Here is a 23,933-nt window from a genome sequence, read left to right as displayed (position 1 = left end):
GAGCCTCGGGCCGGGTAATGTGACCACAGCCCCGGGGAAACGGGGCGTAGGCTGCGGGGAGGATGGACTTCTCTGCGGCTCCCGCGCCCAGGATCAGCGTCCCGAGCTCCTTCTCGAGGCTGAGCCTAAGATGTAACCAAGTTTTGCGTGCACTTTCCTGGGAACCTCAGTTCAGCTCCCCACGGCGGGACAGAGAATGCTAGAAACGTGGAGAGAGCTCGGGCGAGGAGGTCCTCGGAATCCGTGTAGTTGCGAACGACCCAAACTCCTCCGACTTGTTCCGGGCTCCGTCTTGACTCTCCCAGTCTTCCTCCCGGCTAGGGTGAGAGGGTCGCGCCTCCGTGCGCGCCGGGCCAGTGATCTCCAAGAGGGGACGTGGCTTCCTAGAGGGCCTGTCACACACACCCCAGCCCCGGGAAGGCGGGGCCCGGGAGGTGTCCGCAAGGACAGAGTGGGGAGAGGTTCCCAGCTATCCGCCTGGCAGGAAACGTGCTCGACCTCCGGGCCGTTGCTGCTCCCGAGGATGGGGCTTTGGAGAGGTGACGAGGGGCGCTCGGTCGGTGCGTAGTCCCGCGCGGTCGCCTCTTCTGGTTTCCCGGACCCTTGGCATCTCTTGCTGCATGTGGTAAGGTAATTCATGTCCCTTTGTGTCTCCGGGTCCGAGGCTCTGGTTGCCCAAGGCCCCTTTAAAAACCAAGACAGCACTAATTTTAGGCTGTGCAACTTTTAGAAGGCACGCTGTTAAAAGTGAATTTTTTCGCCAAGCCCCAGATTACCAAAGGGACTCGTGCCAGGGTTGTTTCAAGGGGGGGGAGAAAACGTGTCCGACTTCCAAGAGCCAGGGAACTCACACTTTGTTTTACGCTTAACTGGGGAGCCCGGGTCTAACCTGGGTTTAACAGCCCCTCTCACAGGGATGCCCCGGGGAGAGCCTCCTCTTTACCAACCTCCAGGTCACCTGGGTCACCAGGGCCTCGCGGGTCGGTTCTTCATAGAACTCCCCTTGGGACGGTCAGTTGCCGTAGCGGGCGTGAACCGAGTTCGGGGAAGCCCCGATTCCCGGGGTTCGGGCGGGAGCTCGCAGCCTCAGGGACCCCCGGCAGTAGCCTCATCCATTCCTTTGTAACTTGCATGGGCCTCAGGAAGTCGGGTGGGCCCCTCCCGGTGGGCCCCTCCCGGCTGGTTGCTGGTGGGCCCGGGGCACGCAGCCTGCCGATAGCGCCGCGAGTCAGGCGAGAGCTGCTGGAATGCGAAGCTCCTGGGTGTCTTGGTTTCCAGAGGGCCAGGTGGCGAGGGCCAGGGTTTACGCGGGGTCATTCCCCGCCACCTAGACCCGCATTTATGGGACCGATGAGACAGCTCTTTAACTCTCCTTCAGGTGTTTACCTAAAATTGATTGCCCCTGTAAACAGCATTAACCACAACAGTATGAACCTTCCCTTGGAGCGCTTCCGAGAATGAATGGCAGTTCTTGGCACTGGGCGGTGTCTTTTACTAAGTTTCACGCGGAGCCGCAAACTCTGGCCCTCTGGGCTTCCTTTTCCACTTTCTCTAGCATTCTTAGGTTTTGGTTCCCGGTGTACATGAATGAATAGTTTTTGCCTAAGGACCCACACCATATTTCCATCGTAACTGCACATCGTTAAACGTGTTTGTATTCTTACATTCTGTAATTTCCAAATTAAAAAAAAAATTAAAACATTAGATTTGCCCTTAAGGCCATCCCCCATACTTTCAACCCGGGTTTATTGCCACACACTCACGGCTTCTGGCCCGTATGACAGCCAGAGACGTTCTGAAGAAAGTTGGTGAATATAGAGTGTACTGGTTTCAGTGAGAAAGAGCTGGCTAAACTGTGCAGAACATCATTATGAGGCAACAGAACCTAGAGCAGAGGTAACAATAAATTACAACTGTAGGGGGCTTAAAGCTTGTAAAGCAATACCCCATTCATTTATTCTGTTTCTCACCTAGCTTGGTGTGGAAAATGGCCTTGCTTCCATACTATTGATGTAGAAGTGGAGGGTCACACGGAAGCACATTGTTAGTGATGAAACTTTGATCTGTCTTCTGACAACCAATAATGAATTGCTGCCATATGTTACTCAGCTTGGAGACCCCTGCCCATTAGTAGCACCAAGTGTCAGTCAGTGGGTATCTGTTACTGTTAAAATGGTCTTCTGTGCTTCTCCCACCTTCCCATTCTTTCCTTGTCCTCTGATCCCCCTTACTGCTGTATCTTTGTAGCATATAAAGAAGAGAAAATTTGAGAGTTTATCTTAAGTAGTGGCAAAATAAAATATTATGATGAAGGAATATTAATGTGCAAATGAAATAAAGTTCTGTGTGAACAGTTTACTTATCTTTTAGGGACTGGGAAAAGTCTTTGGAAAGTGTTGAAGAAGACCCTTGGCTAAGACCACTTATGAAGGAGAGCATTAGAAATATCTTTCAAAGGGAATAATTAGTTGCTTTCTAGTAAAGAGAATTTTTTGGGGGCAAAACTGATTTTCCATAATGAAATTTTATGTGTGTTCTTCTGAACAAAGTTTTTGGTTCTTGAATATAATAAAATACACTTAAGAATTCAGCAAATCTTTTGCAGTTATATACCCCCCAAAAAGAACTTAATTACATAATAATCCATAAAGTATAACAGTAGTGGACGATATAAAAAATGAAAAATGTTTTTTATACCCTCACAAAATCTGGCAGGCTGATGATCCAATCCATGTATTCCTTCCTACTAGAGGGGAAATTGTTCCTAAAGCTTTAGCAATCCACCACAGTTTTCATGTGCGTCAAACACTTTAACACTTAAAACATTTTTCTAAGGTAATTTTGATCTCTTTATTATTAGAACACACCTTTTTCCTAACTGGTAAGGAAAAAAATAATATATTTTATATATTTATATATTATAAAATAATATAGTGTTTCCTTGAATGTTATATGTCATAAAACATTGTAATATGTAAAACTTCTAATTATTTCATAAATATGTGAAATGAAATATATTACAAAATAATAATGCCACATGGTGTATCCTTGAAATAAAGAACTGAGTTGTCTAATCCTAGTTAGCCGTAAACTCTGGTTGTGATATCTATTGTAATATGTGAATTAATGTCTATTATTTGTAGATTAATATTTGGATGTGTTGACTGTTATATTCCCAATTAAATGATTAATTTATTTAACTGGCATTTGGGGTGCTCATAAGGGGATGTTAGGATATAGCCAAGTTACTGAACTTAAACTTGAATTCTGATTCTATTTGGATTGTTTGGGCATTGTGTTCCAGAAAGTACTAGGGCTATTATTATTGACATTCTTAAAGAAAAGTGGTACTGCAGGATAGAATCCTCAATTCTTTACATTTTAAAGGTGCCTCTGACTAATTAATTGCTAAAGATTAAAATTATTTTGAGTGATATGTATTCTCAGCAGAATTTTTATGATGTATTTTCCAGAATAAAATCTGTGTCAATGCATAACATGTAACCATCCAGATTTATATATAATCCAGACCATTCCTGAGATCAGACTTTTTTGTTATCTCCACTTGTATACCTCAGAGGCATCTCAAACTCAGTAAATCCAAGTCACACTCATTATTTCTTCCTTTAGAGGCTTATCCTTCAGTGTTCCCCAGCTCAGTGAATGACTCAATTGCCCAAGCCAAAATTGGGCAGTCATTTTGCACCTCAGTATCCTGAACGTCTCATATCCAATCAGTTTCCAAATCCTACTGACCTTTACTTAATATATAAAATACCACAAGTCCATGCACTTCTTTCCATCTACCCTTACTTAGGCCACAATCTGTTGCTTCCCAGCTTAAAACCATCTACTGGATTCCCACTGCTCTTTTTTTTTTGGCTGCGTTGGGTCTTCGTTGCTGCGCGCAGGCCTTCTCTAGTTGCCGAGAGTGGGGTCTACTCTTCTACTCTTCGTTGCGGTGCGCGGGCTTCTCATTGCGGTGGCTTCTCTTGTTGAGGAGCATGGGCTTTAGGGCGCGCGGGCTTCAGTAGTTATGGCGCACAGGCTTAGTTGTTCCACGGCATGTGGGGTCTTCCTGAACCAGGGATCGAACCCGTGTTCCCCTGTAATGGCAGGCGGATTCTTAACCACTGTGCCACCAGGGAGGTCCCCCCACTGCTCTTTAGGAAAGCCTTGACATGGTCTCTAAGGCCCTGTCCCTGGTCCTATCTACATCACCTAGTTCAACAGGTCTCTCTCCTCTTGGCTGTTCTCTCCAAAAGCACTGGCTCAAATGTCACCTCTTCAAGAAAGCCTTCTTTAATTGCCCAGAGCAAATCAGATTCTTCTTCTGTATGCTCATACTACTCTATGCTTCTCCTTTATACATTTGTAACATAATGTATGTTATACATGTATAACATGTATAATACTAATGAATGTTAGTATGCTATACTAACATTCATTAGTATTATAATGAAATAATTCATTATATAATTAATTGCTTGGTGTCTATGAATTTCAAGATAGTACAGGCTGTATCTCTTTTTTTTTTAACATTTTAAATTTATTTATTTATTTATGGCTGTGTTGGGTCTCTGTTTCTGTGCGAGGGCTTTCTCTAGTTGCGGCAAGCGGGGGCCACTCTTCATCGCGGTGCGCGGGCCTCTCACTGTCGCGGCCTCTCTTGTTGCGGAGCACAAGCTCCAGACGTGCAGGCTCAGTAGTTGTGGTGCACGGGCTCAGTTGCTCCGTGGCATGTGGGATCTTCCCAGACCAGGGCTCGAACCCGTGTCTCCTGCATTGGCAGGCAGATTCTCAACCACTGCGCCACCAGGGAAGCCCTGTGTCTCTTTTTGATAGTCATATTTCCATTGTCCAGATCAGTGCCTTACACATAGTCTCTGAATGAATATTTGCCGAATGAATGGTTACTATATATAACTTTATATAACTGTATATGACTATAAATAATGTATACGCATAGTTTGATATTTATAGTCATATATATTATATAGTCATTATACATATTATAGTTGTGTATTATAGCAATATATGTAATATGTTATATATGATAATATATATGTCAACATATATATTATAGTCATATATATATTTTTTTCAAATTAATACTTTCCCTTTTCTCTTTAGGTATTGATGTTGATCATTATAGAAAACTGAAAGTCTTAAAAAGAGGACCTTGTAAAGTCTTTGGATTATATTGAAACTCAGCTAAGATGGCCAAGTATGGAGAACACGAGGCCAGGGCTGATGATGGGCAGAACGAGTTCAGTGACATCATTAAGTCCAGATCTGGTAAGTAATGGAAGCTTAAGAAAATGAATGATTTTTATGCATAAGCTACTTAGAAGACAGGTTTTTATTGGCTTGTTTTGTACTGTTCTTGTGAGACAAACTTCTTTTGAGAAACATAATTCTGACAAATGACTATTACATTGTAAATGGTAATATAATATCTCTGTGTATCCTATCTTAATTTCTCAACCCAACTTGGTCTCCTGGTATGTTGCTTGGCATTGCTTGGTGAAACTGCCACCTGTTAGTTGATTGCTGATCATTTATAAGAAACCCCTTGAACACAAAATGCAGCTTAAAAAAAATGATGCTTGAAGTAGGAAGTACTGTGGTTTATGCTGGGATGGATCCTCTTGAGTTTTGCTTCCATACCGCCTTTCCTCCATCCTGTTTGGTGACCATTTCTAGGCCAACAGGTGTCTTCCTACCTGTTCTTCCCTTTTTGAAACTTCTTATGAACCTTCTCGAGGCACAGTTTCCACTTAGGTAATATAATAATCTAGACTAAGACAGATTAATGGTTTTCATATGAACATTTAAATTGGGGACTTAAGGATACCACTCCCTCCCCCAATTTTTTTATATAACCGAGTGCTTTTTGACTCTGACTGTACAAATGAATCAACTGGGGAGTTTTTTTTTAAAAAATGCAGATGCATTGTCTCCACTACAGAACTATTGAATAAAAATTTCTGTATTTTTAAAAAGCTTCAAATACAATTCTGAGATAGACTCTATGGGGAGATATTTTTGAGCAGGCAGGACCTTTCTGAGTTTTGAAAATTGCACAGAACTCTACCCTGGGTGTGAACACTATACTTAAGTAACTTTGAGAGTTACTTTGGGCTATAAACTTACATCCAGTGTCACTTTAAAACCATAAAAGGAACATAAAGTCTGTTTTTGCTGTGTGCACCATCTTTATTTATGTTAGGAAGTTATTTCTTATTGTATGAATCTGGAGAAATATGCACTGAAAATAAGCTCCAAATTAATAGAGATATACATTTAAGATACATTTCCCTCCATGACACTATTGTTGGTTGATTGGTAAAGATTTTGGTTATTACAGTCTTGACTCTAAATATGTAGCTGCTATTGTGTAGCTTGAAGGATATTTGGGGGGGGGTACAGCTTAATATCTTATTTTAAAGTATGCTCTGAGAATGTTTTATTGCCCCCAAGTTATTTTTGATTTAAATGCTTTAGTAGTATAGAGTACTTATCAATATAAGGGATTACTAATATCTTCTTAAGAGTATAGAATGTATATCCAGAAATATATAAATGTAACAAGGAGGAAAATGAACGTGAGACAATTTAACGTATCCATGCTTGTCATGTTCTATAAATTGTGGGGAGTTATGTTCTTAAATAGTTTTCTGAGTCAACCTCCATTACAGTAAGACCTTTGATATTTATAACTATGTACTTTAGCCATGTTCATAAAAAAGTAATTATATAAGTTTAAAAATACTGGGAATATATGATGTGTACCCATAACTTTCAAACTATTCTTTAAATTAAAAATGATTATTTCAGAAGACTGGCTATTGTCATACACTATTGGGGGATAGTTGGGCAAAAATTATTACATGTTTTTAACATATGCATAACCAGTTGGCCCAGTAACTCTATTTTTGGAGTTTTGTTCCTAGGGAACACACAGAAATATACAAGCAAAAAGTTGATCACAGAAAAAAATTATAAACACCATAAAAATCCAATATTGACGATTGGTGAAATCATAATTTCCCAAAGTATTTTGAAAGCAGCATAAGTTCTAATGTGTAATTCAAATAAGGATGTCATAAGCAAAATAATTTTAGGAAACAATGGTTAACCTACTCTGTTCCTTTTAGTGTAGGGCACTTGAATTAATCATATAGAAACTCAGTGGAGCTAATTAAATTAGCGTGTATTTATAAAGTAGAAGATTATACATTCATAAAAATGTTTGTGTGTGTGTATGACCATAGAAATATGTTCTTGATGTTACAAAAAATATGTGCAATATGAAGTCATTTATGTGAAAATTATTTTTTTTTCAAAAAAGTTTAGCAGAGTGTATACTAAAATGTTAATAGTGGTCATCTTGGCGTTTGGGGATTATAATTTTTCTCTTTTTACTCATATGTACTTTCTAAAGCTTTTCAGTGAGCCTGTATTACTTCTTATATTTTTAAAGTATTTTTAAACTATTCTTAATAATCTCAAATTGCTTCGAGTGTTTTAATGCCAAGGTGATGACTATTACTTTTTTTTTTTTTTTTGATGGCTCCTACTTCAAAAAACATTGAAAAGTTAGCAGTTGCATAGCTGAGATCTGAATCACATTCTTTTGGCTGGATTATGTTACGAAAAGCAGTAGATAAATTTGGATATGAATGGGCCTATTAGTTCCAATCTTGCTTTCTGGAAGGCACTTTTCTGATTCTTTTAAGGTAAATAATAACTCAGTGGTCAGTTCTCATGGTACTCTAAAATTTACATGTTGAACAGGGATCTTTAGTTCAGATTAAGTCAAAGGAATCATCTACATATAATGCATATATTTTTTTAACATCTTTATTGGAGTATAATTGCTTTACAGTGTTGTACTAGTTTCTGTTGTACAACAAAGTGAATCAGCTATATGCATACGTATATCCCCATATCCCCTCCCTCTTGTGTCTCCCTCCCACCCTCCTTATCCCACCCCTCTAGGTGGTCTCAAAGCACCAAGCTAATCTCCCTGTGCCATGCAGCTGCTTCCCACTAGCTATCTATTTTACATTTGGTAGTGTATATGTGTCAGTGCTACTCTCTCACTTCGTCCCAGCTTACCCTTCCCCTTCCCCGTGTCCTCAGGTCCATTCTGTACGTCTGTGTCTTTATTCCTGTCCTGCGCCTAGGTTCATCATTTTGTTTTTTAGATTCCATATATATGTGTTAGCGTACAGTATTTGTTTTTCTCTTTCTGACTTACTTCACTCTGTATGACAGACTCTAGGTCCATCCTATAATTCAAAAAGAGTCATGTACCACAATGTTCATTGCAGCACTATTTACAATAGCCAGGACATGGAAGCAACCTAAGTGTTTGTCGACAGATGAATGGATAAAGAAGATGTGGCACATATATACAGTGGAATATTACTCAGCTATGATGCATATTTTTAAAGATCCTCCTTGGATGTGTTCTATGCTGAATTTTTACTTTTTCATTTTTTTAAGGGAATGTTGTCCTATAGGAGAATTTTGATTCAAATCTGTTACTCTATGTTTCTTGCTTTTGAGGGACTAGCTATGGGGGAGGGGATAGAGATTAGGGTGGAAAAGAGAAGTGATGTTGAGATTATACTGGTAAATTTATCTCTTGGTTTATGAAGATTCCTCTTCCTCTCCAAATCCTTGAGTTTGGACAGTCTAAAAGCCTGGCATCATAAAAATATTGGTGCATTTTATGCTAAGGTATTAGGATTGTTTATATTGACCTTATTCAATATTAATTTGCTTTATGCAGTGTATGAGGTTTAATAATTTTTTAAAGTCATTTTCACCATCTAAGCAGAAATCTGAAATATCAAGAGTAGGTGAGGAAGTAGTTTCATGAATATAAAAGTCATACATTTCTTTATGGTTGTAATACATTTGCCTTGGATTTGAGTGACTTTTAGAAAAGAACTTGAAAGAATATGACCTTTAATGATTCAGGGCCTGGGCTTGGGTAAAAGTAGATCTTTCACTAACTTAAAACACGCAAGTCAAATTCATCCGTCATTGAGTGCATCTTTGATAGCCTGAATTAGTGGGCTTCAGAAAGTTTAACAATTTATTAAGTATTTTGAGAGTAGGCCAAGAGCAAGAATTTTTTTAAGTGAAATATGTTGTCAATGGAGTCTGTGATGCATAAACTTCTGCTTGGAACATTTTAAACATGAAATAATAAAATGGTTTGAGATATGTGTAAAATCAAAGAATATCCTCTCCGCTATTTTATTCTGTCAATAGCTGACACTAATGCCAGTAACATAGAATTAGTCAACCTTTTCTGTTCTTCTCAGTGCTGGTGTGGTAAGTTTTAGCTCAAAGCCCCCTAAAGAGGGTAGACTTCAGGGCTAAAGACTGTGCCAACTAGCTCCAAGTGGGGATTTTGACTGTTTAGGGATTAGAAGCAGAGATTCTCAGATGGGAACATTTGTTGAATGAATTAGTCGGTAAACTCCACATCGTTGTATGATTGAAAGCATTCTTTCAGAGCCTTTAGGCAGGAAGCCTGAGTATAACAGTTTTATCATTTCTTTCTTCACCTTTTCTATTCTTGTGTAATCCTGGGATCTAATTGTTGAGGGAAACTTAGAGGCCCTATATCACCTGGCCATGCCTGTGCGGTGGTTACCCAACCTCTGCTTGCACACCTCCAGTGATGGGAATCTCACTGATGATGATGATGATAATGATGATAATTCTAGCAACTTACATTTACTGAACACATACAGTGTGCAGATGTGGTGCTCAGAGTTTAATCCTCACAACCACTGCTTTACAGATGACAGACATGAGCCACACAGAAGTATAATAATTTGCCACACTGGCCTTCTTTCTGTTTCTCCAAAGGCCCAGTCATGCCTACCTCAGGGCCTTTGCACACCCTTCTTCCCCTGCCTTTGCCTGATGGGCTCTTTCTTGCCATTTAGAGCTAGGCTTCAGTGTCACCTCTGAGAGAACTTCCCTGCTGACTTTAGAGAGTAGCTCTCCCAGTCATTCTTGACTGTATCACTATATTTAAGTTCCCCATATGCTCTTTCACTATCTGGTACTTTTCTTGTTTTTTGTGCTTGTTAATGTCCTTCCTACTAAAATTTAATTCTACAAGAGTAGGGACCCATATATCCCTGGGACCAAGCGCACTGTCTAGCTCACAGTAGGTGAGCAATGAATGTCTATTCAATGAAAAAGGCTACAGAACTAGAAAGTACCAGAGCTGGGGTGAGAACTCAGGTGATCTGACTCTAGAAACTCTGCATTTGACCTCTGTAGAGTGCCCAGTTTCCTAATTTACCAGGTAGTTTATTCTGTTGCTGCCGGAACGTTCTTTTTTATTTTGTACCTAAATCTATCCCTTAGAAAATTTGCAGAGTATCAATTGTATTTATATATCCTCTTCCTTCGTAGTTGCAAGACTGGGACCCTGGGCTGTGAGACAGAGCTGCTCCAGGCCTCTGGCTGGCATCACAGCCCTGCTAAAGGAGGGCCGATTGCAGGAGACAGCGTGCTGCTCCTGGCCCTGATTATTGTCTCTGCTCTCTGTCATTCTCTGTTAAGAGTTAGCAAAGGGGAAAATAAGAGTTAGCAATCCTCTGGGTGGAAGGTAGAAAAATTGATAATCTGTTTCTGACATGAATTCCCTTTTCTCTTTTCCCCTGTCTGCTGCTCAAGGCTTTTAACTGACTGGTGAAAAAAAGGTAGTGGATTTCAGATGCACTGCGATATAGCACAGTTTTAAGTCCTGGTCTGATGCCCAGATGGGTATCTGGCGTTGAAAGAGCTGGTAGGGGTAGGGGGAGGGAGAGAGAAGAAAAGAGAGGCCAGTGAAATAAAAATAAAACAAATTATTTAATATGGAATATTATATATACCAGGTTACATTTATAGCGGGCCTAAAAAGATGCTATGTTTGCAATAAAGTAAACTTGCTTAACAAGATGGGGTTTTATGAAACTATGAGGGAAGTTACCGTATTTGTTTATCTTTTAGAGGCCTTTCTTTAGGAAAGACAGTGGTTACGTTGTATTTCCCATTGGTCTACCTCTTTCTCTTTCATTTAAAGAAATATCTGTGAGGGGATTTTCCTAAAGAGTTTAAGGGACTGTGAAAAATAGTTCTTCTTGTTGTTGTTGTTGTTCTTCTTCTTTGTTTTTTTTCTTTTTTTCTGAAGCTTTACTTGGCTGGGATACCTGTGCTTTGAAGGGAGTCTTTGAGCAGATTTGGTTTTTTTCCATGAGCCCTGGGGATTTGTGGTGAGGGACAGTGACCCTGGTGGAAATTCAACTCCGGCAGAGGAGAGCAGCTATTCTTGCCATGCGCATAAAAATATTCTCTGTGTTGGTACCTCATTATGCTGAAGTAGTGCTATCATAGAAAAGATTTCTGTATTCATGTGATTCTCATGACCTGTTATAAGGGTTGTGAAAGCTGTGTCGGTGATGCGTTCTTGAGAGAAAAACATGAATTGGGGAGAATGTTCTAAACAGTGGAAGTACTTTATTATATAGACAGAACGGAAAACTCAGTTTTATTGAGGCTTATTTGAGTCCAGATTTGAGCTAGATGCCAATAGGATGATTTTCTGGGAACAAGGGAACATGCAAGATCGTTGATTTTCTGGGAACAAGGGAACACGCAAGATCGTTGATGGTTGTAAAAATTACTTAAAATTTTATTGCGAAAGATTACTCAGGGGCTTTCACATGTATTGGTTAGATTTTTTTTTCTCCTTAAGCTGTTTGTGTGGAGGCAGAGGTGTTTCCTGTATTACTCTTTCTATTTTTTTGGTATGCCGTAAGTGTTAAATAATGAATACAGTCAGTTTAGTATTTGAAAGGTGAGTCAGCGTGAGTTTTTAATATATATTTACCTTCGAAATGATGGCTGTGGACTGAAGAATCTAAGCCAGATCTAGTCCTTTCACTTTTCCTTCCTCTGCTCCTCGATTAACACCCGTCAAGCGTGGGAGGCAGGTGGGCCCGGCTCCCCGGTAGCTCTCCGGTCTTGGTGCTGATGCCTTTTCACAGCCAAACACCTGAGATTTCTTTATATTCCGTGGGCCTTCTCTGTCAGAAGCTTGGTCTCCTAGCCTAGCTAATAAGGGGAACTGTTTGTGTGTGTGGGCTCATCTGGCAGCTAAGATTAAGGTTTGGAGTGGTACAACCTCACATTGGTTTTGAAAACTCAATTTACTAAAAAAAAAAAAAAAATCAGTTTTGGCACAGCCATTGAGCTCATGATATAGAGCAGGAGAATAACATTTCATAGGTGGATATTTTCAGATGAACGTTTTTTGGGAGGTGGGTGGTTGGCTAATTATGATTTCTGTCCAGTTCAATAATCTTAGCATTGAATTATGTAACATTTTTTCCCTCAAAGAGCAGAAGAAAGCACATAATGGCATTTCTGATGTAGCAGAGAAATCCAATAAAAAATATGACTTTATGTCTCGAAAGTGGCACAACTTTGAAAACTGCCGTGGTTGAAAACATATCTGCTTAGATCATCTTCTCTAATTCCATAGTTTTAATATTTGCACATTTCTTCCATGCCATCTTCTAATTAAGATTTTGGTGTAGGACATTTTCGTGAAGAAGACCTGGGGGTGGAGAATAGCATTTTGAGGTTAATACTGATTGATTGCTTCTCTTGCTACTCATCAGCTATGTGAGTCTTGTGATTTAATATTAGTTCAGTAATTACATAGATGTAAACATATGCTTTTATTTTGAAAGTCCGGTTTTGGGTTCAGCCTCTATCCGGTTCTTAACTCAGGCTGCATGTCAGATTGACCCCTGGGGATTCCGATTCAGTTAGTGGGGTGGGGTCCCGGCATCTGGAGTTTTAACAAGCTCCGCGGGTTATTCTGTTTAGTGCCATTGATTTATGGACAAAGGAGGCAGGCTTAAGGCTCTTGGAACCAAAGTGAAAGTGGTCTGTGCATTTCAAAGGAGCAGGGAGAACTACAGTCAAATGTTGAAGATTATTTCTACTTACAAAATCTTTTTAAATAACTTTAAGAGGTAATGGATTTCTTGGTATTGGATATTTTTTTCTTTTGCCTTGTATTCTGAAGGGTTTTGGTCATGTTGAGCAAAGGTAAAACTGTGTAAAGTGAGTCAGGAGAGTGATGAAACTTGGTGCATTTCTTATTGTGGTCTGTTGAACCAGAGGATCGTACCAAAATATTCAGCCCTGAAATATTTCTTCATGGAGCACCTTGGTCTTCAACTTGGTGCATTGAACCTCTTCCTGCTGAAAGCTTAATGTCGAATCCTGAATTCTTTTGTGGAGTCATCTGAACTCATCATAAAAATTTATTGTCTATCTTTTCTAAGAAAAATTTCCAAGGCACATGTGGTTTTGACTCGTGGTGAGGAAAAATCCTCACATCCATCCTCTATGTTGGTTTTCTTTCGTTTTTTTTCTTTTTAGTTAAGTTATAATTTATTCATACAGTGGAATGATTTGCAATGAAAAATCACACATTCTTTCTGTATTGATATGGGATGATTTCTAAGATATGATATAAAGTGTAAAAACATAATAACATGCTAGTTTTATCTTTAAGGTTAAGGTGTTACATATGTATTTGCCTCCTTGTTATTGTAATTTTAAATAGGTGAAATCTAGTACTTACATTTAATATAACTATACTTTCTTTTTGCTATAAAGTAATTTAAAAATGAGTGAATTTTAAAAGATGAATAATGATTTTTTTTGTCAATGATGAATTAGGAGTTAAGTGATGTATGGACCACCACAGCAAGTTCCCTAAGGATCTATAAATACACCCCAGAGGTCTTGGGATGTTCTTATATTCATTTAACCAAACCTAACCAAACACCAAACCCCCAATCTCTTATAGTCCTTGAGTTATTTGCCGTAAAGTCTTTGAGCTCTATTCTTTAACCTCTTTGAAGATACAGAAGGGAATATTCATTTCTTCATTGATTAAACAACCTCCAGGGTGGTTTGAGATACATAATTGCTTTTCTGTAAGTCATTGTGTGGTATTTGAGATCAGTCTCAGAATTTAATGAGATCTATTCCTGGGGCAGTTTTAAGATTGAGGCTTACAAAGAGACAACCTGGTGAGGCCTGAGTGGGATTGATGATTTCTATTTGAACAGAGACTTTTGTGCAGAGGTTGTGCAAGTGTGAATAAGTTTTTTTTCCTGAGGTTTTATTGAGATATAATTGACATACAGCACTGTGTAAGTTTAAAGCGTCCAGTATATACAGAAGGGATAATATTAGGTTTGACTTACATACAGCATGAAATGATTATCATAGTAAGCTTAGTGAACCTCCATCATCTCATATAAAATCAAAATTTAAAAAGGAGAAAAAAATTTTTTTTCTGTTATGAGAACTCAGGATTCACTCTCTTCACAACTTTCATATATAACATACAGCATTGTTAATTACATTTATCATGTTGTACGTTACATCCCTAATACTTTATCTTGTAACTGGAAGTTTGTCCCTTTTGACCAAAGTGTGGGTAAATTTTTTTTTTTTTTGGATAATGTTTTTTTTATGGCAAAATATACATAACATAAAATTTACCTTTTAAAACATTCTCAAGTGTACAGTTCAGTGGCATTAAGGTACATTCATATTGTTGTGCAGTCATCATCACCAGCCATTTCCAGAATTTTTTCATCTTCCCAAAGTGAAACTCTGTCCTCATTAAACACTAACTCCTCTTCCCCCTCCCTCAGCCCCCGTCATCCTTATGAGGAAGGCTTTTCAGGTATATTTGAAACAAATAGACCACAAAATAAAACCAAAATCCACCCCAAAACAGATAGACTTAAAAACCAAATTTGGTTCTAGGTCGTAAATGATCCATGTCTCAAAGTGAATTGTTATATTGCCAGTTTAAAAATTATACTATCTTTTTAAAATTGAGGTATAATTGACAAATAATATTATATGAGCTTCACGTATACAACGTAATGATTCAATATTTGTGTATATTGTGAAACATGCTACAATGAGTCTAGTTAACATGTTCTAGCACCATAGTCATGGCATTTTATTTTCTTGTGATGAGAGCTTTTAAAATCTACTCTTAACAACTTTTAAATATGCAGTACAGTATTATTAACTATAGTCACCATGCTGTATTTTATAGCCCCAGGACTTATTTATTTTATAACTGGAGGTTTGTACCTTTTGACCCTCTCCTCAGTCATGCCCATCCCCAACCCCTGCCTCTGGTAACCACCAATCTGTTCTCTGTGTCGTTGCGATTTTGTTTTTTAAGATTCCACATATAAGTGAGATCATGAGGTTATTTGTCCTTTTCTGTTGACTTATTTCACTTAGCATAATGCCCTCAAGGTTTATTCATGTTGTTGCAGGGGGCAAGAATTCTGTCTTTGTTATGGTTGAAAAATATTCCAATGTACATTTTCTTTATTCATCCGTAGGTGGACACTTAGGTTACTTCCATATCTTGGCTATTGTAAATAATGGTGCAGTGAACCTGGGGGTGCATGTCTCTTTTCGAGTTAGTGTTTTCATTTTCTTTGTGTAAATACCCACAAGTAGAATTCCTGGATCATATGGTAGTTCTGTTTTTATTTTTGGGGGGAACTTCTATACAGTGGCTACACCAATTTATATTCTCACCAACAGTGCACAAGAATTACCTTTTTTCTACACCCTCACCAACACTTGTTATTTCTTGTCTTTTTGATAACAGCTATTCTAACAGGTGTCTGGTGATATCTCATTGTGGTTTTGATTTGCAATTCCATGATGATTAGTGATGTGGAGCACCTTTTCATGTACCTGTTTGTTGGTCATCTGTATGTCTTCTTTTGGAAAATGTCTGTTCAGATCTTTTGCCCATTTTTAAATGATTGTTTGTTTGTTTTTGCTATTGAATTGTATTAGTTCTTTATATATTTTGGATATTAACCTGTTGGAGGAGGTCATCGAGGGGATGTGACTGCTGGTTGACCTGCAAGGAGGATCCAGGCAATCAGAGGCTCCTCAGCCCCTCCCCATCCTTGGAATATACGTTCCACTCACTCTTCCTACACTAGGAGCTACTTCAGGGATGTAGCCTTGAGAGAGTAATGTGTTATTGAGACCATCTGGGTCATATATATTACTAAATCCCTTAAGGACTCTATATAAACTCTTAAGAATTTGGCCAGGCAGAGATCTACTCGTCTTGCTGTCACCAAAGACAAGCCTCATATGTAAGTTCCCTTGCTTATTAAACCTGTCACCTACCAGTGAGGAGTGGTCTGCCTCTTTCTTCCATCTCTCCTTGCCCTTTGTGTATGGGGGCCAGTTTCAGATTTTACTTAGGGAGCTCTAAAGGTTGCAAGCAACATGACCCCTTATCAGGTATATGATTTGCATTATACTGTCTTTTAAAATTTAAAGTACAAGTATGACTCAGAGCTGGGAGAGTGAATCTGCATCTTATTTGGTGTTGAAGGCTCCTGGCCTTATCCAAAAGCCACCTTCTGGGGGGGTTCTGAGATAAAACTCCATGTATGCTCTAGTTTACTTTGTTACCGTATATAGTCCCTTCATAGGTGTTTGGAAAATGTTATACTGAAGGATGTAAAGATATTTATTTTTGTAGTTTTACATGTGGTATCAGTGGCCAGTTCTATAATATAACAGACCCTTCCTCATATGTTAAATCCCATTTTAATGCTTTGTCTGTAAAAAATTATCAGAGTCACTTGAATTATTTTAACTTATGTGTGCTTTTTCAAGAGATGTAGCCTGTTAGAAGAGTGTTGGTATTTGGAGAATGCACACACATGCTTGCCCTCTGTCTGGGGCTGGCCTTATTGAGAATTCGGTGTAGCACAGATCTTATTCTAGGGACCTGGCATCAAGGCAGATTGCTCAGAGAGGGGAACTCATTTGCATGTATGTTTCAGTGAAACATTTAGGGAAATCTGATGCTGACCTATCTTTCTAGCCGCCCCCCAACCCCCCACCCGCCTGCAAAATACCCTGTGAGGGAGGCCAGTCGTCCTTTTCTTGCCTTTGGGACATGGCTTGCTTTGTTTTCTGTGCTTGATTGTTCTTCCCTCCCCACCCCTTAGTTTTGAAACCCCCATCTTTCAATCAGCATAAATGCCACAAAGCATTCTATTCTTCGATCGATCACAGAGTCACAATCCGTCTCCTTCCCTCTTGTTCACTCTTTATTTCTATTATTGGCTCTTCTTGTTTGTGTATGGGTACATGATTTCCTAATTTGACCTTCTGATTGCCAGCCTTTAGCTTAGTCGCCACACACAGTAAGTGCTCAATAAAAGCTTACTATGCATTTTCATGGTTTAATGAATCAGCCTTGCTTATATACATACCTTATTCACTCAGCAAATGCTTGTTGTTCAGTCAGTGTTGCTAGATGATGAGCCCAGAGGTGAGCAAGACATGTGTCTCTTCTTCAGGTGCTCTCAGGCCGGCTGGGAAGAGAGGCGTGAAGAGACGTCCCTGCACAAAACCCAGCGCCATGTACACGAGGCTGCGGGAACAATGGGAGGGGGAAGGACAAAGTCTTACCTTGTTGGGAAGGAGGGTGGGGCTGGAAAGAGAGAGCCTTAAGAGGAAAGTGGTTGAGGTGTGCCTTGAAGGATGCATAGGAAGTAGCCGTGTGGATCATGGAGGAAGGGCATTCCAAGCTGATGGATAAGAACAATGCTTTTTTTTTTTTTTAATTTTTGTTTATTTTATTTATTTTTGGCTGCATTGGGTCTTCCTTGCTGCGTGCAAGCTTTCTCTCTTTGGGGCGAGCGCGGGCTAGTCTTTGTTGCGGTACACAGGATTCTCATTGCGGTGGCTTCTCTTGTTGCAGAGCACAGGCTCTAGGCGCACGGGCTTCAGTAGTTGTGGCACATGGGCTTAGTTGCTCCATGGCATGTGGGATCTTCCCGGACCAGGGCTTGAACCCGTGTCCCCTGCATTGGCAGGCGGATTCTTAACCACTGCACCACCAGGGAAGCCCAAGAACAATGCATTTTGAATCTGCAGCTGGTAGGTGAGTGTGGCTGGGACACGTGTCTCAGATGATGGGAGAGGGTGGGACCAGATTTTGAAAGCTCTTTTGAAGCATGCTAAGTGGTTTGATCTTTTCCCTGTAGGGAGCCACTACAGGATTTTAAGTGGGTTAATGTCGAAGGGGCTCAGTATTGTTTATCAAAAAGATAACTCAGTCTGCAGCATGAAAGATATATTTAGAAGGGAGCAGAGCTGAAGGGCGGAAGGGAGCAGGTAAGAGTTGTGAAAATAACTAAGGTTAGAGATCATGGGGGCTTGGACCAGCGTGGTACGGGTAGAGAAGGAGTAGGGGAGAGGATTTGAAAGATCCTTAGTAGTTAGTAACAACATGTATAAAACCACCACGTAAACTTCACTTCATGGGATTTGTTTTATATTTTTCAATCCGATGTATAGCTTTTCAAATTATAATTCATATATATATTTTTCAATCAGATGTACAGTTAAAAAAATTATAAGTCATGTTATAGCCCTGTCGGTATTAGCTCTTCCTCCAGAATTAATATTCTTTTCTTTTTTTTGCTGTGCCGTGCAGCGTGCAGGATCTTAGTTCCCCGACCAGGGATCGAACCCATGCTCCCCTGCATTGGGAGCGTGGAGTCTTAACCACTGGACCTCTAGGGAAGTCCCCAGAATTAATATTCTTAACTTGATTAATTTCTACATTTTAAAAGTAGTTTTTTACTCCTTAGTTACATTGACTACTGCTGTTTTTCTAAAGTATTGCCTCTTGGTCAGTTTATTTAGGTAACTGAATTGAATTGTTTCAATAGCATTTGTAATTTTTTCCATATGTATATTCTGAAAGAAAGGTCATGCTGCAGAAAAAAAGTAGGTTAATTAAAATGAGAATAAAGAAAAAGGTTATTCATATTTATTTAGTATAATATAAAAGTTCTTTGAAAAGGTAGCAAAGAAAGGTAATATTAATCTCATCTTAAAGGGAAAATAATAATCTTGGACAGCTAAAAGAAAATCTACATGTGAAAAGAGCCTGGAAAACTATTTCAGAGGAACTTTAATTGAAGAATAGGATGTTTCATGTGAGGATAATGTCATCCTGTAATACTAATTTCAGCTTCAACAGATAGGATAGAGTAAATGCAAATAGAAAATAAATTAAGAACAGGTGTTGAGAAATACCTTCCATTTAGGGAATAATTAAGTGGTGGAAAGGTGATTGGAGTTCAGTCAATAAAGCAGGGGCGCTCAGAAATCATAATTATTCAGGTAACAAATGCTTTTCTTAATGTGATTTTCTGCCGTGGAGGTTTGAGGAGTAGAAAAAAGAAGAGGTTATTATTGTCATGTTGTTTTTCTTTTGAGTTCTATCTTTCAAATCCTAATACAGTAAGTCCCCTACATACGAACCTTCAAGTTGTGAACTTTCAAAGATGTGAATGTGTGTTCACATGTCCAATCATGTAAGTTAGTTCAAGTGCCTGGTGTACATTGTCACATGTGTGCATCCTCTACAAGTGGTTGTGCTTTTGTGTACTTTACTGTACAGTACTGTATAGAGTACAGTAGTACAGTATCTTTATTTCAAGCCCAGGATATTCACTTGATGCCAGCCCCTGTATGCCAGCTGTTGTACTGTACTACGGCACTTGTCGAGGTACTGTACAGTAAGATTTAAAATGTTTTGTATATTTTTTGTTTTTTATGTATTATTTGTGTGAAAAGTATTATAAACCTATTACAGTACAGTACTATATAGCCAATTGTGTTAGTTGGGTACCTAGCCTAACTTTGTTGGACTTACAAACAAATTGGACTTACGAACGCACCCTTGGAATGAAACTTGCTCGTATGTGGGGACTTAACTGTATTCAGTGGGCTAACTTTAAATTCCAATATAGAAGCTGGTATTTCAGAATGGTAGTTCCCTTGACCTTTAAGGAAAAACAGAAGGGCTCATTTGAAAATTCTGCCTTGTTGGGTTGTGCATTGGGTTCCTAAGGTTTTGATTTGGCCAATTTAATTGTCTCTCTAGGCTGTGAATATGGCTTTAAGATTCAGCTTTATTTTATGTTATGGAGATTGTTAGGGAAGGACTTATTTGTCTGTATCTACCTATCTATCATCTGTCTGTCTATCTATCCATCCATCCATCCATCCATCCATCCATCCATCCATCCATCCTATCCGTAAAAGACATTTTGAATAGCATGTTGTTGCCTTGCTCCTACTATATGGCAAGCACTTGGACTGGTACAGGGTGATTAAGACACAATTCCATGGGTCAGTTATCTTTCACCTAGAGAGGGCAGTTGCACAAGCTTTTAAGTAAACAGGCTGAACAGGCAGTTAGAATTTAAAAAAGTGAAACAGCACAGGATGCTGTGTGAGCTCCTGGGAGGGTTAGCTGATGTCTATGGGCCTCAGGAAAGCCACCTAGGGAGAATGGATATCTAAACTAAGATCTGAAGAGTGAGTACAAGTGAGAGAAAAAGTTGGGAGGTGGAGGTGAGGAGGGCTAAGATCGAGAGAATCATTGACATGTCAGAGGTTTGGAGGTAAGAACTGCAAATCACTCAGTGTGGCTGAAGTGGGATGTGAGAAGTAAAGATAAAGGCTGGAAAGTTAAGCTAAGACCAATTAATGAAGAGTCTTGTAAGCCACGGTTAGGAGTTTGGATTGTATTCTAAAAGTAACCCTGAAAGAATTTTTTTAAATTTAAAATTTAACATTATTTAAAAAATATTGAAGCAGTCAATATAAGTAAATATTGACGTAGAGGAAATGATATACCAGATATGTGTGCCCTCATTTGAAATGTATCAGCTATTAATATTTTGACACATGTGCTTTAGAGCATATGTTAAAGACCTAATTATATCAACATTGATAAATCTTAAAAATAATTTTAAGTATAAACAAGCTGCAGAATGTATTGAATGGTACCATATATAAAGTCCAGATATCCTCAGAAATTACGATGTAGTGTTTATGTATTCATAAATACATTCAAAAATACAAAAATGTTCGTGGAATTATAAACACTGAATTAAAGATTGTGGACTTCTCTAGAGATAATGGGAGAGGAGGGTCTTCAATTGTGTCTGTTAATTCCTCAATGAAAATAAAAATAGTATCTGAAGCAAATATGCAATAATGCTGATTTGTAAAGCTGAGTGATGATTGCCTTAATTTCAGTTGCTTGGAAGTAGAATTTGAGACAGAGATTTGTGTGCCCTTGAGAACAGTTCCTAAAAGAAACAAGGGAAGAAGGTTTGGGTGGAGGGAGAAACTGAACTGCAGTTCAGTTACAACAGGGGCGCCATCTGATTCCATAGGGAGCCCTGGAGCTGGGATGGTCCTTCAGAGGTTTCCCCAAGTGAGACCACGGTGTTTAGTCTTGGGACTCATGTTTTGACCTGCATACTGACTTTAGGCTGACCCTGGGAAGGAGGTGAGGTGAAAGTTTGGCCAAGCCAGCTACCTTCAGCCAGCTGCCATTCCTGGAGGGATGCGCAGCTATGAGCCCTCAGCTGCCGGCGTTTTCAGCTGCTGGCGGAACGAATGTATGCATTGCCTTCTGTGTAGTGCACCGTAGAATCCCTTACAATGATGTACGTTGTGCCATCTTACTATTGTCTATTTGCAGGTTTGAAATATTTCATATTTTTTCAAACCTCAGCATTAAAATAAAAAATCCTCCAATTTCTAGGTACTTCTCAAACTACTCCTCCAGCACACACACACACACACACACACCCCATAACATAAACCCCAATTCAAATATCTGGTCACATACTTACTATTTGTTTTTTCTCTGGCAATTGGAGATGCCCTTCTCTCTCTCACTCCTGGTTTTAGAAGGTTTTGCTGCCTCTGAGAGGTTTCAAACAGATGGCTGATCTGATCAGATTTACTCTTTAGGAGAATAGATGACTTGGGTTGGGGCAGTGGATGGGGCAAGGCTAGAGGCCTGGAGGACCACTGTGTGACCGTCACAGTTGAAGGGGGAGGGGTATTGTTGGCCTGAACTAAGGAGTGGTGGTTGGGATGGAGAAGAGGGGAGAGTTGGAAAGCTTTAGGTAGGAGATAGCCTTGATGGGATAGAGTGGTAGGGAAGAACTCTGCTTAGTGCCTTCAACACCTGGCAGGTGAAGCCTTTCTGTTAAGGTTTTGGGGGGATGGAGATGAGTAAGGGGATGTATTCTTTCTTTCTATCTATCTATCTATCATCTATCTATCTATCTATCTATCTATCTATCTACCTACCTACCTACCTACCTACCTACCTACCTACCTACCTGTTATCTGTGTCTCCCAAGAGAGTGGCCTGGGCTGGGATCACATCCTTGAAAACTGGCAGCTGGAATCTTGACTATTTTCCTCAGTATCTGTAGAACGCTCTTAAATATATCCTTAAAATGTCTCAAAATTTCATAAAGAACTGTTTTATTTCTCTTCATATTGGATTGGCCAAAAAGTTCGTTCGGGTTTTTAATGGAAAAACCCTGTATTTTCTGAGATTTTTTTTTTTTATATCCACTCTTTTTTATTTATTTATTTATTTTTCATATATTTTTAAAATTTATTTATTTATTTATTTTTGGCTGTGTTGGGTCCTCGCCTCTGTGAGGGCTTTCTCTAGTTGCGGCAAGTGGGGGCCACTCTTCATCGCGGTGCGCGGGCCCCTCACCATCATGGCCTCTCTTGTTGCGGAGCACAGGCTCCAGACGCGCAGGCTCAGCAGTTGTGGCCCACGGGCCCAGCCGCTCCGTGGCATGTGGGATCCTCCCAGACCAGGGCCCGAACCCGTGTCCCCTGCATTGGCAGGCAGACTCTCAACCACTGCGCCACCAGGGAAGCCCTTTCTGAGAGTTTTGACTGACCCTAGAATGAGCATCTGGAGAAAGGGTAATTCAAGAGATGGTAGATTATGGCAGTGGAAGTTGAGGAATAAGAAGTGGTTTTTGATTTTTAATATTTTTAGCAGATATTGGTAGTTTACCCCTTGGGAATTGACTGCATTTATCTCCCAGAGTCATAGGAAACCGACTGGCAGATGTTATTCTAGCTGACTTGGTTAGCTCGGGGAGGGAGTGGAGAGGGTTATTAAGAAATGCTTGTAACATGTACAGAATTTTTACAAATGTGCCTCTGCACATTTTCAGGGAAAAATTACCACAGTTTTCATTTTTTTCTCAAAGGAGGCCTACGAGTCACCAAAAAGTTGCGTCTTATTAGAGTTGCCTCTTGTGGGGTTTCAGTCTTTTCTGATGGGAATTCAATTGGTGATCTGACATTCTGGCATGTGTTTGGGGACCCACACTATTGCCACAGCTCAAATTCTGGGCCTTATGTTGCTTCTGTTGTCTCGGAGCCATTCAAACAAAAGACCTGATTGTCAGAATTAGGGTGAGTAGACACAAAGTTTGAAGGGCAAAATTTCTGATAATGTTTGACCCAGTTTTGCATATAATGAATTTGTATTTGTTGATGAATCTTTCCCTTTTGTTGCTAAAAGTGGCAAATAATCAGACATAAATGACTAATTACCTGTCTGGTTCAGAATTTTTTTTTTTTTTTAATAGAGGGAAAGTCTTTTTTTTTTTTTTTTAGTTTATTTATTTATGGCTGTGTTGGGTCTTCGTTTCTGCGCGAGGGCTTTCTCTAGTTGTGGCAAGTGGGGGCCACTCTTCATCGCGGTGCGCAGGCCTCTCACCATCGCGGCCTCTCTTGTTGCGGAGCACAGGCTCCAGATGCGCAGGCTCAGTAATTGTGGCTCACGGGCCCAGCTGCTCCGCGGTATGTGGGATCATCCCAGACCAGGGCTCGAACCCGTGTCCCCTGCATTGACAGGCAGATTCTCAACCACT

The 23,933-nt window shown here is 39.7% G+C and overlaps 1 protein-coding gene across 4 annotated transcripts in view; it reads left to right on the top strand.

Annotated features, from left to right (window-relative positions):
- Nucleotides 1–23,933, top strand: part of UTRN (utrophin) — a 506,643-nt gene that overhangs the window by 476 nt on the left and 482,234 nt on the right. For 2 of the 4 annotated variants that reach the window (XM_057528183.1, XM_057528180.1), the window contains exon 2: nucleotides 5,134–5,298. In XM_057528183.1, the coding sequence (XP_057384166.1) occupies nucleotides 5,220–5,298 (79 nt within the window). In that variant the 5' untranslated portion in view covers nucleotides 5,134–5,219. Of the gene's footprint in view, nucleotides 1–437; nucleotides 631–5,133; nucleotides 5,299–23,933 lie in introns of those variants that run through there. The other 2 variants (XM_057528182.1, XM_057528181.1) reach the window with 2 other exon arrangements.

This window comes from Balaenoptera acutorostrata, chromosome 14 (assembly GCF_949987535.1).
Source record: "Balaenoptera acutorostrata chromosome 14, mBalAcu1.1, whole genome shotgun sequence".
NCBI lineage: Eukaryota > Metazoa > Chordata > Mammalia > Artiodactyla > Balaenopteridae > Balaenoptera > Balaenoptera acutorostrata.
This window is presented reverse-complemented; position numbering and strand designations above follow the sequence as displayed.